At 40.2% G+C, this 15,795-nt stretch overlaps 1 protein-coding gene across 1 annotated transcript in view; it reads right to left on the reverse strand.

Annotated features, from left to right (window-relative positions):
- Window positions 1–533: 533 nt before the first annotated feature.
- The window catches only part of LOC149233092 (uncharacterized), a 64,075-nt gene continuing 48,813 nt past the window's right edge, over window positions 534–15,795 (reverse strand). Inside the window, exons 6-8 of the mRNA XM_089382091.1 lie at window positions 1,317–1,454; window positions 1,039–1,182; window positions 534–886 (exon numbers count right to left, since the gene is read on the reverse strand). Coding sequence (XP_089238217.1) covers window positions 578–886; window positions 1,039–1,182; window positions 1,317–1,454 — 591 coding nt within the window. The 3' untranslated portion in view covers window positions 534–577. The remainder of the gene's footprint in view (window positions 887–1,038; window positions 1,183–1,316; window positions 1,455–15,795) is intronic.

The raw sequence follows: 15,795 nt of genomic DNA on the forward strand, positions 1-15,795 counted from the left end.
AGATTTTACCCTTAATTACATGTCTTCTTGTCACATTTCAACATTGTAGAGGTTATCCTTGACAAGGACTAGCTGCAGTAACAGTAAATTAAAATGTTTCCACTATTTAATGTCAGAAGACAGCCAGAAGTTATCCATTACCCAGTATCTTCTCCAGATTGCAGTGGCCCTAGCATTCTATAGTCAATTAAGTGTATTGAGCATTCTGAGAGAATCATGGCCTACAAGTGATTAAAAAAATCTTAAAAACAATACCAAAATTTAAGCTGATCCGAGGATATTAAACGTTTTTCAAGACCATGGATGACAATTGCTGTAACTTGCAAGATCACAGATCAGAGAGAAAAACAACTTTTTTTCTCTTCATAGCTACTAGTGCATTTACTACATAACACTAACACTTTAATCGTAAATTTAAGTCTTACAACAAGTTGCCTCTCTAGCTTTGCCACCACGATCTTTCATCTTCTGCCAGTAAACCATCTTTGAAATCAACCTGATGTGAATGCCAGTAAAAGCGAGTCCCATTCAAATAGATGAAACATGATCCAAAGACGTGAAACCTCTCATATAAGAGTCAGCATGGTGCTGAGAAACCCATATAATCTCCATTTTTATATTGACTCCACACTTTCAAAACTCCAAAGTAAGTCATAAGGATGGTACTTAAGCCCAGCACTGTGCTAACAGAGAAAATTATTAAAGAAAGTCGTCCAAGTCTTGTGATTGCTCGCTGAATGATTACCACACCAAATGATGCAGAAATAAAGCATATTATTGAAAAATATAATGCATACTCCAAAGGTGCAAGCCCTAATAACAAATACTGTGCTACAGACATTGCAGAGGAGAAAAACACCATAAACGCACATGTGGCCGCTGTTACCTATCAAACAAATACAAAACTATTTGATTAATTTCAAAATACCTACAGGAACTGTCACAGCAAAGAAGAGGAAATACTAATAGTCATAAACTTTATATGACGCAGACAATGCCACTCATATTTCAGAGAATTTTGTAGTGTAATGATGTTACCTGGGGTGGCATGCCAGTTTGGAGAAGGAAAATATTTAAAAGCATTCCACTTCCAACTCCAAGCATGCCTCCCAGTACTCCAGCGAGCAGTGAGATTGCCGGAAACATAAGCATTGTTCCACCTGTAGCAGCTTTTGATGCTACCTGCAGCGTAGTTATTCCTTTCAGCATCTTACATAACAACCTAATATGATGAGCATACATTACACACTATATGCTTTGCAATGGAACTGTAAATATCGGCCCTACCACTATGCCATAATAAATACAAACATCACCTGTTGATCAGAATCTTTCTCATTCGAATTTCTATGAAGATATATCATCCAAATTGTTACTGCAAAATCAAGAGGAATTTGCAGCCCTGATATCAGCCAGTATACAAGCCCACAAATCGGTATGTGTAGACAACTCTGCTTCACAATCAAAAGATATTCATTCAGAGTGCAAAACAAAATTGGCAATTCTTTTTTCAGTTGGAAGTTTTATATCTCAATTATGCAACTAACAATGTAATTAAAAAAAATTAACTGTGAGAATTTCTATACAATAAAGTCGCTAAGACTCGTCTTGTTGCGAATAAGAGAACTCTAATAATGAAAAATCCAGGTTGGCTGTTCCTAATATGGATGAACAAAATCTTGATATTATCAATTTAGCTGATAAGAGACCATAATTCACAAATAGGACATGACTGTGACAAAATCCGAGAGAGCAATGAGACACTAAGATAATTAACCAATAAGATAAGCAAACCAGAAAATGATTAACCTGAAAGATGATTGCTTCATTGATTCATAAAATACATTTATATATATAGTTTCTTAAAAATTCTAAGGATAATTCTCTCAAGATATCTAGATACAAATTATTTAGATCTAACTTATTTGACACAGTCAACTTTAACAACTAAGGCTCTTCTAGAGCTTTCTAGATAACACCAACTAGCAGGATAAATTACACTATCTAACACTCCCCCTTGATTTCAACTATTCAATACTAACATTAACCATTTGCTTTACATTTGACAATGCCTCTATGGGCTTCAAAATTCATAACATGATTGTTTGTTGGTCTAATTTTTTGATTGTCCAAGTCTTAGCTAGGCTTAAAACACTTGAGCATGTTGGCACAACTTGTCCTCATCATTATGCTCCACAAGCTTCTTCTTCCTTTTGCTCCAAACTTTGTATTATGCATACATTTTCTTCTTCAATATTTCCTCATCTTCTTTATTTTTTTTCATCTAGTTCTTCTTCCACATTTTCTTGTACTTCAGCTACTGCTGACTGAAATTTTGTTAACCTCTGTAAACATTTTCAATTTCTTCCATATTCTCTTCAATTGTTGCAAAAGCTTCAACAACCTTGATGATTGCCTTTATTTGTTTTGTTCCTTCTAGTACTACATCTTTTCCACATCCACTGTCATCTTCATCATACTTGGGATCTGTGAGCCATTCCTCAGGAAATGCTAATTTTACCTAATAATCAAACTTTGCGAAAATTTCAAGTCTGAAATCCTATTGTAGAAACTGGGATTATTTCTTCTAACTGTTAATTAGGCAACAACGAAATAAATACACTACAATCTTCACAAAAGTACTACAGAAAATAATAGCACTAGATATTGAGAAATGCTACCACACACACATAAATTTGACACAATTATTTTTGGAGTAAAAGTCACTAGAAAAACCCAACTTGAGAAAACCGGTGCAGCAACCGAGGGTTTTATATTATTAAGTAGCAGTGAATTTATCTGAGTACAATCTGGATGTCGAATATTGGCTATCCTGTAGAGAAAATACTGGCGAAAATATCTCGAGGGAAATTACCCTCACTCCGAGCAATCCCGACACTTGACTGCCACTGAAAATCAAGCCGTCCACCTAGCCCCGCGCAGCTTCTGCATCACCCTAGCACAATCTGCTATACACTCAGCCCGAACTCACGCTGCCTGCACTCGCCCTGCTCGAAACAACTGAAAATCAAGTTGTCCTACCTGCTATTGACTAGGAAAATGCTTCTCCGACCCTCTTGAACCTCTACCTAGCCTCTGGAATTGAAAACACCTTCTTCCTTCAACAAATTGAACTGCCCTCTAAAGCTTCTATGCTTCCTCTGCACAACTTCCTAGAGAAATTTCAGCCTCTCTACAAATGCACTCATTGGATCTCGAAATCTTCCTCTGGCTTCATTGTCCCTGCCCCTCTCTGTCTCTGCTTCCTTCTGGATCGAACTCTTCTAGTTGCTGCCTCTGGAAAATCGAACTACCCAAGGAAATCAATCTCTATGTCTCCACAAGCGCGTTCTCCATCTTCCCATCGACTTCTTATAATCTTTTGTTGGATCTTCAACGACCAAGATTAAAACTTAATCAAGGGCCCATATTATTTCCCAATCGATCTGTGTGAGTTTCTAGATGATTCACACCTTATCTCAATTAATTCTGATTAATTAACTAGATTTCCTAAGTTTAGACTTGGGAAATATTTTAAAATAGGCTAATAATCTAATTGAGACACTTCTAGGTGGAATTTCTGAAAACTGTTTCTGGGTTATGGAGAGCTGATGTGTTTTAGCCTCTCCTTAAAGTTCCGAGACTAGAACACCTCCTACGCTACAAAAACTAACACTCACTCTTAGCGAGGAAGGTGTTCAAGTGCTGCACCACAACTGCAACACCATGTCTCTGTATCACCCTTTATACGTTGTTGATGTATGGCCACTGTCTGTAGTCTGTGACTGCCTACCACTTCCCACCAACCACTATGCAACTCTGATGTTGCATTTGTGTTGCTGCTGACACTGCTATATTGCTGCCAACTTTGCATCTGCACTGCAACTCCCTCTCATCTGTTGTTGTTGCAACTGCAACAACTATAACTGAGAAGCATCCTAAATACTGAATCAACTATGTGTGTTGCATCTGTCTACTGAGTCCTAACTGCTACTAGCTACTGCACTGTCCACAGAAGAATCTGCGTTGTTGTTGACTCTGCTACTGAGCCTCCTTCTCTGCTGTCAACAATGCATTGCGCTTCTCAGCACCTGACTGTTACTAGTTTGCAACTGTCACTCGAGAATCTGACTGCATCAATGACACTGATCCATCCTGCTACTGAATATTGTGGGCTCCTTATAGCCAGGTAATGATCCATGAGGAGGACACCTCAATGGACCCTGCCCAATCTTTGCAACTCTGGGTCTACAACTCCATGTCGCCTCACCTCTTTCCTGGAGGTATAGCTGCAAACATGGCTAAATCTAATCTACTCATACTGTTGTTAATGCTTTTGCACTACTGCTGCAACTGTTGTAATAATGAGTTTGATCTCCCTATATCCTGAAGTACTAGATTCCATATGGATGCTCCCTCTTAAACTAGACTCCCTCTAAGTCTCGATCTCCCTATGGGAAATCTCTTTGCTCCCTCCTGGCAACTTGCACTATCCTCCTACACTGGAAACTGGACTGCGTAGCGCTACGTTGGGAATTGCCTGGTTGGAACTGCTCCTGCATCCTGCAACTGAGCAATTCGCACTGCCCGTATCATTGCATCTAGCTCTGCCACTGTCTCACGTGTACTGTCTGCAACTAGATCTGCAACTATCATCTAAATGACTAGCTGCATCTATTTGACACTAAACCTGCTACTATGAAACCGTGGGCCACCTGTAGAAAAGGTGATGATCCTGCTACAACAACTGGAACTTTTGCATTAATAAAAAGTCTTTGAGGTTTCAATTCAAGGTGTCTCTTGCTTAATGATTCATGCTATGTGATGAATGTGCTTAATGCTCTAATTTTGTGCTATCATTGAAGATTATTGTTTCATAACTAGTGGTTGGACTATCTATTAGCACAAGTATCTTTCTTTAGGTTTTGGGCTAGAGTAAACACTTAGAAGTTGGTAGATCTAGCAGGTATCTCTAGATCTCTAGCCTATTTGTGTGAATCGAACCCCTATGAAACTAATGATCTATTTTTCAAGTGTATAGAGATCTTTCAGGTGATTCAGCCCTTGGGGAAAGCCCAAGTTCATGGACTTTGAGGTGATCACATTTTGTTTGGACCCTAAGCTTATCTAACGAATCTATTTTGCAGAGTTTGGGTTTGTACATTAAATTTAAAATTATTTCCATCAAAGTGTTTTTTTAAAATCTACTTTGGCTATTAATGAAATATTTGCTAGTTAGAGCTAATATTCTCTTGTAGATTATTGTGAATAATTTGTAAATATTGTGTAAATTATTTTTAACCCTTGTATATTATTTTTCTCATATGTAAATAATAGTCTTTGGGGTTTTATTTTAAAAATTTCTAGACTTTGTATCTTGGGCTCTATTTATTCATCTTATAGGTGCCAAAGGATCAAATTTCAAAGAGAAACTCAAGTGTGAGTATCTTAGCCCCTCACCTAGCCTAGATGGCTAGGATTTGGAGGGGTTTTCAGCCTTGGAAGGAGCTGTCCAGCCTAAGGGAGCAAGTCGTTTAGCCAAGGAGAGCTGATTTGGGGTCTAGAATACCCAAGCTACAAGACCCAAGTCCCATTTTTGCAACGTCCAGCCTCCTTGAAGAATCCACTGGCCTTAGAGGGCTCTTCTACTGCTACTACTGGGGTTGTTCTTGAGCATTTCTCTGCTAAAGTGGTTGTGCAGGTGGATCCTCAAGGTCAAAGTCATTTTTGGGCATTTTCTTGGCATTTAAGGCTAGTTTGGCATAGCCACAAGGGTTAGACACCATTCTTGGCCTAGCCGTAGGGGTTTGAGGGCTAAAAGCCCTAGCCACAGCCCCATTTTAGCCTCCACAAGGAAGCCACAGGCCTAATTAGGCCTTGGAGACTAGGTCGAAGCACTAGAAGGGCATAAATTCTTTTTTGCAAGAGATTTCAGGGGCTGATAATTTGTTTGGCATGCCTAGAGAAATTTTTGGGCAAGGGTTTGAAGGGTTTCTCACTGTATTTTCATCAATTTGTGGTTGCAGTGGTCCAAAAGGGTTTGATCCTTATGTTTTCAGGCTAATTTTTGTGAGTGCAGGTGTTGGAAGAGGCATTTCTCTCTTATCTCTAAACTTGGCCTAAGGGTTTGTTTCTCTTACCCTCATCCTTCTCATCTCATTGTCAAAATTCATATCAGATCTGAAGTGTTTACAGCAATAGCATATGTGACTTAAGTAGTGAATCACTATCGTTGATAAGAAATCCTAAGACTAATTTAATTAACCTCAAGGTCCTAAAAGTAATTCACAAATAATCTTAAGAGCAAATTGGTCACTGTTTTGTCTCATTTGCAATTGAATTATTAGACTGATATAACTACTAAAGAGGTCTGATCAGATTTGAAATAAATCTTTAGAAATCAGTTCTAATAATCCTAACAAGTCTAGAAGTCATTTCATAATTACTTGATGTCTTATCATTGGAGTAGTGATTGTTTTCAAGAGAATTTTGGGACTGCTATTACATGATTTTTTTGCTGATATATAAAAGTGATATATTGCAAGAAGAGATCTTAATATCCTCAGTTGCATTGGTGTCTTGATAGTAGCCTTCCATTGCATCCATTGCATTCTTGTTGCATCATTGGAAGCATTGCATTGACATTGAATATCTCTCTCATTTGCATTTTGCATCCTTGCATTATCAGCATCTCATTTTGTTATCATTATATTCTTAAAATCATTGTTAGCAATCTCTATATTTCTCTATGCTTGTTATGAATTGTGCTTAAAAGAAATTATGTTGGGTGTGGAGCCTGATTATCTTCCTGATTGTTCAAAGGTTTTTTGTTTCAGTCGCGTTAGATCATTGTTCCTAATGGGGTGGCAACGCCGCCCGTTTAATTGCCATCAGGGGGGTGACGACAACTTTTATGAGCCCCACCCTGGCGGGGGTTCGGGGGCAGCACCCCCGAAGCTAAAAATAAATGAAAATTGCCTTGTAATATATTGTAATTTCGTAGTCAATCTAGATCGTTCATTAGGCGGATGATCTGATGGTAGAAGTTATGTTAATTTAGGGTTTTTTGCCCTAGAAGGCAACCCTCAATTTATATGAGGGAATTGTATTGTGGTTGTGTCTTATTGTTCTGAGCGAGAAAGAAAGAGGAGACTGTGTGAGAGATAAGAGGAAATTACACAAATTTGTTGTAGGTTGTATCTCTTCATTTTGCTGGATAATATAAAAGGAAGGATTGGTCGTTTCTCCATGGACATAGCCCAAAATTGGGTGAACCACGTATATGTGTGTCTCTCTTGTTTTATGTGTTTTTGTATTTGTGTTTCCGCAATATTTTGAGTATTTCATTGTTCCGTTAATTAATTTCTAACAAATTACTCCAAGCATAAGCTTGGTTGTAAGAAGATACGACCACTGTCTTCAAACAATTTGCGAAGTCTAGACCCTCATTTGCAGTTAACATGGTGACCTTGCAATTCTCTTGTGGGCAACCCCTTGTAGGAATGGAGGCACTCGTGTTGTTATAACTCCATGGGAGGTATCATTAATGAGGTCTTGGCCTCCTTCCCTTGGACTTCTCTCTACAACTTGCGTTCAAGACTAGCTTCAAAAGAATTGAGGAGAAGGATTCATCCAAGGCAGGCATATAATTAAAAGTACCAAGAGCATGCATCCTGCATAGATTTAGGTCCTGCACTTCATATAGGATAGAGTTTGCATCCTGCAGCAACTGTTCATCAGGTAACTTGGGATCTAATCCGTATTGTGCAAGTAATCAATTTTAAAGGCACTGGTATCTAACTTGTAAATCTTAAGGAATCTAATCAAATTGTGCTTAATAATCATATTTGTCTCTTAATCTCAACCAAGTTGCTAGGCCATTCAGTTGTGTCTCCTCAATTTGTTGGTTTCCAACAAGTTGTTTATCATCTCATGCATAGGGACTACGCCCCTTAGCCTGCAGTTAGGAGAAAGCTTAAACGGAGAGGGTAGGGATCAGAGTGACAACGCCTACCCTGAGAATTTTCACAATCCTACATACAATTTGAGCGACAACAAGACTCATTTTGGGGCCTCAAACCCAAAATAGGGGTCTCGGGGATGTTTTGCAACATGAGGGTATCACCTTCTTCATCATCAGTTTTGAGGCACTCTCCCACATTTCTAGCATAAGAGGACTCAATGCTGCCTCTCTAGGCCTCCACGCATGCATGACATCAGCCTTGTGTGGGCTTGACAGAGAGAGAAAATATTTTTTGAAAAGCTATCATGGTTGGTTTGTAACCATGGGTGGGTTACTTAGCATCTAATTATGTTAGAGGGGCTTGTTCACTTGTTATTTGACCTCCTTGGTCATGTATAAATTAGAGAGACTCTCACTCATTTTAAATCATTGACTCTTGGATTTTCAACCTCTTTGGCAAATTTGGACCTGCAATGTGTGGACGATTTTGGAGGATTATGGATGATTTGATGTTTGGATAATCTTGTCTCATTTTTTGAGCTTCTAATTGGCATTGTTATTGGATGGATATACTCTTCACTATCTTGTAGGTGCTCTTTAATGTGAATTTCTAATTTTAGCTAATGTCTAATGCATGGAATAATGTCTCGGGGTTATTAATGTGCCCTAGTTATTGAATATTGTTTAAATTTGTAACTATTGGGAATTTTTGCATGTGTTACTCTTTGGATAGTGAATGAATGAATGTCCCTAAGGGATTGTCACATCCCATCCTTGAAACTCCATTAACAAGTGTCTAAGAAGTATAAATATCTAAAGGGGTAGCGAAAGCCTTAACCTTTAGGTCTCCTTGAAGAGCAAGTTGAGTATATCAAGACCATTCATGACTCCTAATCTCCCAATGGCCAGGCACTAATCATAGAATCCTTGGTGGTCATTATAATTCAAAATTATCTCTCTCTATACCTATATTTTCGTTCCTTTAAGGATAAGGAGGCTCCCCTAGGGCTTGGTGTGAATTTCAATAGAGGAATTATTGAGTTTCATTCGAATAGAAATCTTCCTTTGTGTCTCCTCTAGAGGTGCTCAAGTTTTGGTGGAATTCCCATGGTGGATTCTCCATTGATTTTGATGCCCTAGTTGTCACATCAAGAGGGAACCCTAGAAGCTAATCCTTCAACTTAGGGACTCTTTGAAGGCAATCTCTTTAGTACTTGGTGAAGTAAATCATTCATCGTCTTTCCACATATATATAATATCAAATTTCAACCCTAGGTATCGTGTAGTTTCTTTTCCAAAGGGTTTTTCATGGAAAGTCTTAATCCTCCAAAAGCTTGCACTTTCATTGAACCTTTCCATTGAATGAGCTTCCTTGCTTCACTCCAAACCTATCTTAAAGACATTTATCACGAGTGAGTAATACTAGGACTCTCTCTTCAGTGAAAATCCAAGAAGAGTAGGGGACCTAGGTTGTGGTGACAGTTGGCATGTATCCCAAGTGTTGTTGTGCCCTCTAGCTTTTTGCCTTTTCACAAGGCCTGCTGGTTTGTGCAGCAACAGACACTATGGGCAGTTTTTCCTATATGCTCACTAATTTTCACTGCTGATTTTTTAAATATCCTCTTATTTACAGCAATGCAGAAATCTGTACTAACACTACTAAATGAAAAAAATCATTGGTTTTGAAACCCTTGATCCAGAATTCTGTGGGATCTCCTTTCAATCTGCTGACTGTCTCACAAGTTCTCTAATCTCAGAGCCTTCTCTGGAAATAGCTGTATCTTGACTCCAGATCTGATTCACAATGGCTTCTTTTCAACTGGATTCTTCTTGTTGCTCTCTCACATTCAAACTCTATGCGCTATCCAATCATTGGCTCAAAGCTTGATCCTGCTCTCCTATCTTCAAAAAGACTTAAGCCTACTCTGTTACCATGACAAAAAAAGAGAGAGCAAGAAGACACTTGGATAACTAACCAATAAGATGATCAATCCAGAAAATGGTTAACCTGAATGATGATTGCTTCATTGATTCATAAAACACAATTATACATATAGTTTCTTCTAGAAAAATCCAAGGATAATTCTCTCGAAATACCTAGTGAGGAATGATATAGATTTAATAAATTTGACATAATCAACTTTATCAACTAAATTTCTTCTTGAGATTTCTAGATAACACTAACTAGTGGGAGAAATTACACTATCTAACATGTTGTAGTGTAGGTTATAGAACAAAGTTGGATCCACATACTCGTCAAATTATGTGCCAGATGTTGTATGAGTTGCATGTCACAGTTGGAATCATCCCCAAATACTGAACTGCAATTCCATTCACAGTTGTAACCATCCCCTACCCTATCTTCTGAACCATAAATATCTGGTCACTGGTGTAACCAGTATGCCTTGGGCAAAGTAAGCGGTGATATATATATGTTTAGAAGTTACTTCTTTGAAAGTTATCTGTGTATGTGAATGCTTATGTTTAAGTGTAATTGGAAGTTGTTTTTACACTCGTTTTTTTCTAATAAATCAACTAGGCAATAATATTGGTTCCATTGCTGGTTGTACTTCAAGCCATGGGAAAAAGGAAAAAAATAGTAAGATGCACACATAGGTGGCTAAAGAGAAGGAAGTACAAGAATAGTTGAAAAGCAAAGACGAATCTATTTGAAATGTGAAATTTAACAATCTAACCCTTGTATAAGCTCAGAATTGATTTTATTCTAAAATGCATGATCATTGGATCCCTGCAGAAGTTTTCAAATTACTTGAAAAGAAACACTGATTGTGAACGAAATTGATGAAAGTTCAATGAGTTGGGCATAACAAATTTTGGGAATACACCTCCACAACTGTTGGATAAAATGTTAGAATATTTTGTAAAGAACATGCAGTAGAGACTAGATCATCGGTCAACAGCATCAAGAACTGATTCTATACTGAATCTCAATTCTCAAGACAAATCTTCTGCACAGTTCTGATATTGTTGCACTTATTTCAAATGGGAAACAGTGTTGATTCCATTGCCTCTTGCTCTGAGTAGTTGGGTTGGCGATTGGGGGCTAGATTACCTGGGCTGATGTGGAATATGTAGGTTTCTGATGAAAAGAGCATTGTATCAGAGAAAATAAGTCCCAATAATATGGCTTGAAGAGAAGTCAGAGGAAGCCCAAGAGGACAGGGATAGAAAGAGCCAAAGTGACTCCACATGAGATCAAGATAAAAGATGGAATTGAAAGAAGGCAAAACCCAGGCATAGATGTATACATATGATCCCAACAAGAAGAGAGAAGAAAGAAGCAAGAGAGCAAAATGGAGTGCCATTGAATGAGAACAGTTGTCATGTTGCATCGGCCACAACAAGAAGTTTGATTTGAAATGGAGAAGTGTTATTTGTGTTAGTTTTTGTAGCATTGGATGTGTTCTAGCCTTGAATTTTTTTGTGGAGAGACTAGAATACATGAGATCTCCAAAACCCGGAAATCGTTTCTGGAAATTCCGCCTAGAAATGACTTAATTAGATTATTAACCAATTTTTAAATATTTCCTAAATCTGAACTTAAAGAATATGGTTAATTAATCAGTATTAATTAAGTCAAGGCGAGAATCATCTAGAAACTCACACAGATTGATCCAGAGATGATCCTAGCCATTGATTATGCTTTAATCTTGGTCGCTAGTGCTCTAACACAAGATTATAAGAGGAGGTCGATGTGGTGATGGAGAACACACTTAAGCAGTTCAATTTCTTGGCAGAATGATTTCCAGAGTAGCAGCAGTCAGTTTCCAGAGAGAGAGCTAGAGATCGAAGCAATGAGAGGGGTAGAGACAGTGAGGTTGGAGGAGGCATTCTAGATCCAGTGAGTGCATTTCCAGAGAGGCAGAAGAGCCACAAAGAGGCTGACACTGGGGCAGCACAGCAACCTCTAGAGGCAAGATCAATTTGTTGAGAGGGAGAGACGTGTTCAGTTCCAGAGGTCGGGAAGGAATCCCAGAGTGCTAGAGAAGCATCTTTCCATCCAGCAAAAGGCAGAACGACTTCATTAGAGACCATTCAAAGGCTTAACATCCAACAGGCTACACAGAGCAACGTAGAGGCTGACGCAAAGGGTCAGAGGGTCGAATTCCTGAAGGCAATTCATGCGGGGAGATTGTCTGTGGGGCGAGGGAAACTCCTCACTAGATTTTTGCCAATATTTTTCTCTGTAGGATTGCCAGATTTCGGCATCCAGTTGTGTTCAGAATTTCTCACTGTTGCATAATAATAAAACCATCAGTTGTTGCACCGGTTTTCCCAAGTTGGGTTTTTCAGGGGACTTTTGTCCAAAAATAATTGTGTTATTTTTTATGTGTGTGTGCTAGCATTTCTTAGCTTCCAACGATTTATATGTGAAGGTTGCAGTGTATATATTTCAATATTTGTCGTAGGAGATAAATTGTTAATTAATATCAGTTGCTGCAATAGGGTTCCGGTTCTAGGAATTTTCACATGGTATCAGAGCACAATTGATCAGTCGGAGAGCTCGAAGGCGAAAAGAAGGAATTTCACTACTCAGTGTGGGCAAAGGGCCAAAATTCCCAAGGGCAGTGCAGTGTTCTGCCAGGAAGTCGAGTTACTTATGGAGGTTCGATTTTTCTGAGTGAGGGGCAGAAAAAAATCGATCTTTCCAGATCGAGTGATTCCAGAGGCAAAGGGAGCAACTCAGAATTTTCATTGGGTAGATCTCTAGCTGGATGCAATGGTTTTTGCAACAGTTCGCTAGAGCAGAGCCAACGTCGGGGTGGAAGAGAGAAGAGCACACACAGAGGGAAAATTTTCCTCAGGGAACTTCTAGTCTCAAGAAGTTCGATTTTTCTTGCAGATCGACAGTAGTTATGAGTAGATCTTCTCACTCCAGAAGGGAGTGTGAATAGCAGAGCAGTCGTTGAGCAGAAGGAAAGAGGAAGTTTTTGATAGTTCATTGAGATGGCCACTGCTAGGCTCTGTGATCAAGACAGGTTGGATGGAGCTTCCAACTACATCATATGGAGGGAAAGGATGCCCTTCCTTCTAGATGAATATGGCCTAAAATCCTATATTGATGCAGTGGTGGCAGTTCCTCAAGACGCAAATCAACTGAAAGAGTATAGACAGAGCGAAGCGGTTGATCCTAAACAGAGTCTGGGATCATATGGTCTCACATATAGTGGCCAAGGGAACGGCCAAAGAGATGTGGGATGCTATCGCCACATTATATCATGGTACTTTCGAGCAGCAGAAGATGTACCTCGTGGAGAAGCTGTGTTGGAATTTCTAAGCTTAACTCATTAGAAATTTTTCCTGTACTATCTAGTTTATTTCTTCCTACTTGTTTAATTACTTAACAAGTTATTTACCATGTAAATACTGAAAATAAACACAAGTACAGTATCAACATCTGCATATCATCAATTGAAAGAAAACAAGCACACAAGTGACACCGTTATTTTTGGACCAATGTCCCCAGAAAAACCCAATGCGAGAAAACCGATGCAGCGATTCAAAGGGTTTTATTATTATGCAGTTTTCAGAATACAACCAGGGTGCCAGAAATGGCTCACCCAACAGAGAATTCCCTCGGCAGTAGTACCTCTCCTCGGAGACAGATATTTCGGTTGATCAATCACCGGATGAACGATCCCACAACAACAATTGCAGCTCCCACTGCTCTGTGTCACTCTGATAGGGATTGCGTCACCCTACTCGGCTCACCAGCACCCAGTCTGTCCCACGAAATCCTTCCAGCACTGCCTCTTGGCCCTGCGTCAGCTCTGTTAGCCTCTGCGTCAGCTTCTATAGCTTTTGCATCAGCCCCTAGACCCTCTGCGTCTCACACGCTGGCCTCTCCGCGCAGCTCCTGGCTGCCTCTGCGTAGCACCCAGTTTCCTCTGCGTCAACCTCTCCAAGCTCTCTGTTGTCTCTCTGGTACTAACTCTGCCTCTTTGCTACGTATTCACTGCCCCTCACTGTTGATCACTGATTCTATCTCTCTTAGAAAACCCCGCTCTAGAGAATAGAATGACTGATCACTCTGGTATATTCTCCAACTGACCCTCAAGCCTCCTCTTAATACTTTTCTCATTGGTCCATCAACGGCCGAGATTAAATCTCTAATCAATGGATAAGATTAGATTTGGCTTGATCCATGACTTTTGGAGCATTCTAACCTAGTTTTATATTAATACCCATTAATATTTTATTTTTCCTAAGTTTAGACTTAGGAACTCCATTAAAAATATTAGTTATTTTAATATCTCCCAAACCGGTTAGAATTTGCCCAAACCATTTCTGGGTCTTGGAGATCTCATGTGCCTTAGCCTCTCCACCAATTTTCATGGCTAGATCATATTCGATGCTACCCCAAATCAACACTCCCTCTTAGCGAGGACTGTGCTCTAGTAATACTCCACACTGAGCATCACCCTGATTATCCAGCATTGGTCCCTGTGCTGATGCTAGGCCTCCCTGCCCAACATCCTCTGCACTGTTGCATCCTGTACTGCTGCCCATGGCCCTGCCACTGCCACTGTTGCATCTGTACGACAGCTCCCTCTGCATTCATGTTGTTGCTGGTCCATCCTCCCAGCACTGCATCTGCACTACATCCCCTTTCATTATGCTGCATCGTGTTGCCCATAGCACTGCCACTACTAACTACTGCACTGCAACTCAGTTACTGAGAAGTAAGTAATTGATCCACCCAACTTTGACATCCCTGTCAGGCTAGAGACACTCCTAATGCTGAAGCTCCCTCAGTCGCTAACAAGTTCTCCCTCTACTAACCTCTGCGTTGCTGCAACAACTCCCTGCATCTTGCACTGTTGCACACCTCTCTGTGCCATCCTGCACTGGTGCAACACTCCTGTGCCTCTCGCATTGTTGCAGCCTACTAGCCTCGCGATGTCTGGGGACTCTTGCACTGTAGCACTCTCTGCCGCTCCATCCGCATTCGTCTCTACTGACATCCGCCAGTCCTACTACTCCTCTTCGGGACTCCCGTAACAAGGTATAATCCAAGAGGTTGGGTACCTCAAGGATCCTGCCCCTCATCGCATTTAGTACTCCTGACTACAGCTCGATGTCTCCCCACTTCTTCTCAAGTGGCACATGAGCACTCATGGCACAATCGTCATCCTCCTCGACTTCTTTCTCCACCCTCGTTGGCACTGCCTTAGTCTCAGAAGCCTCTCCCTTACTCTTCTTCCTAGGACACTGGTTCACAAAATGACCCAATTCCCCACAATGGAAGCACTTGACCTTGGAGAGGTCCTTCTTCTTCCTCTTCTCTTGCTTCCCTACAGACGCTAGAGCCACATCCTCTTCTTCCTCCTTCTTGATTCTGACCCCTTTGCCGTTATTCCCTACCTTGGTCACCCGTTTGATCTCTTCTTGACGAAGAGCCGCCCACAGTTCCCCCCAATCCGAAAGGCTCGTCCTGCCCAGTATGCTCTGGACAAATACCTCCCAATCCTGTGAGACTGCGTTCAATGCGGTCCTCACCATTAATTCCTGATCCAGCGTGGCCCCTATGGAAGTTAGCTAGTCACGGATCACCTTCAATCGACCAAGGAAGACATATATTTGCTCTCCCTTCTGCATCTGGTATGACCGCAGCTGATTTTCAAGTAACAACTTCCTCTGCACGAAAGTATGTTGGAAAAATTTCTTCAGGGCCTCCCACATCTCATTTTCCTTATCATTTTTGGCAATATGCGGCACCACATGATCTTTGACCCCATCAAGGATGATGCACTTCGCCTTGGCCATTGCCTCCTCATGCTTCTCATTTTCAGCTAGGTCAAATAGGATCG

Source organism: Pinus tabuliformis, chromosome J (genome assembly GCF_031772625.1).
Source record: "Pinus tabuliformis cultivar Carrire ecotype Pingquan chromosome J, CPIR1, whole genome shotgun sequence".
NCBI classification, from domain to species: domain Eukaryota; kingdom Viridiplantae; phylum Streptophyta; class Pinopsida; order Pinales; family Pinaceae; genus Pinus; species Pinus tabuliformis.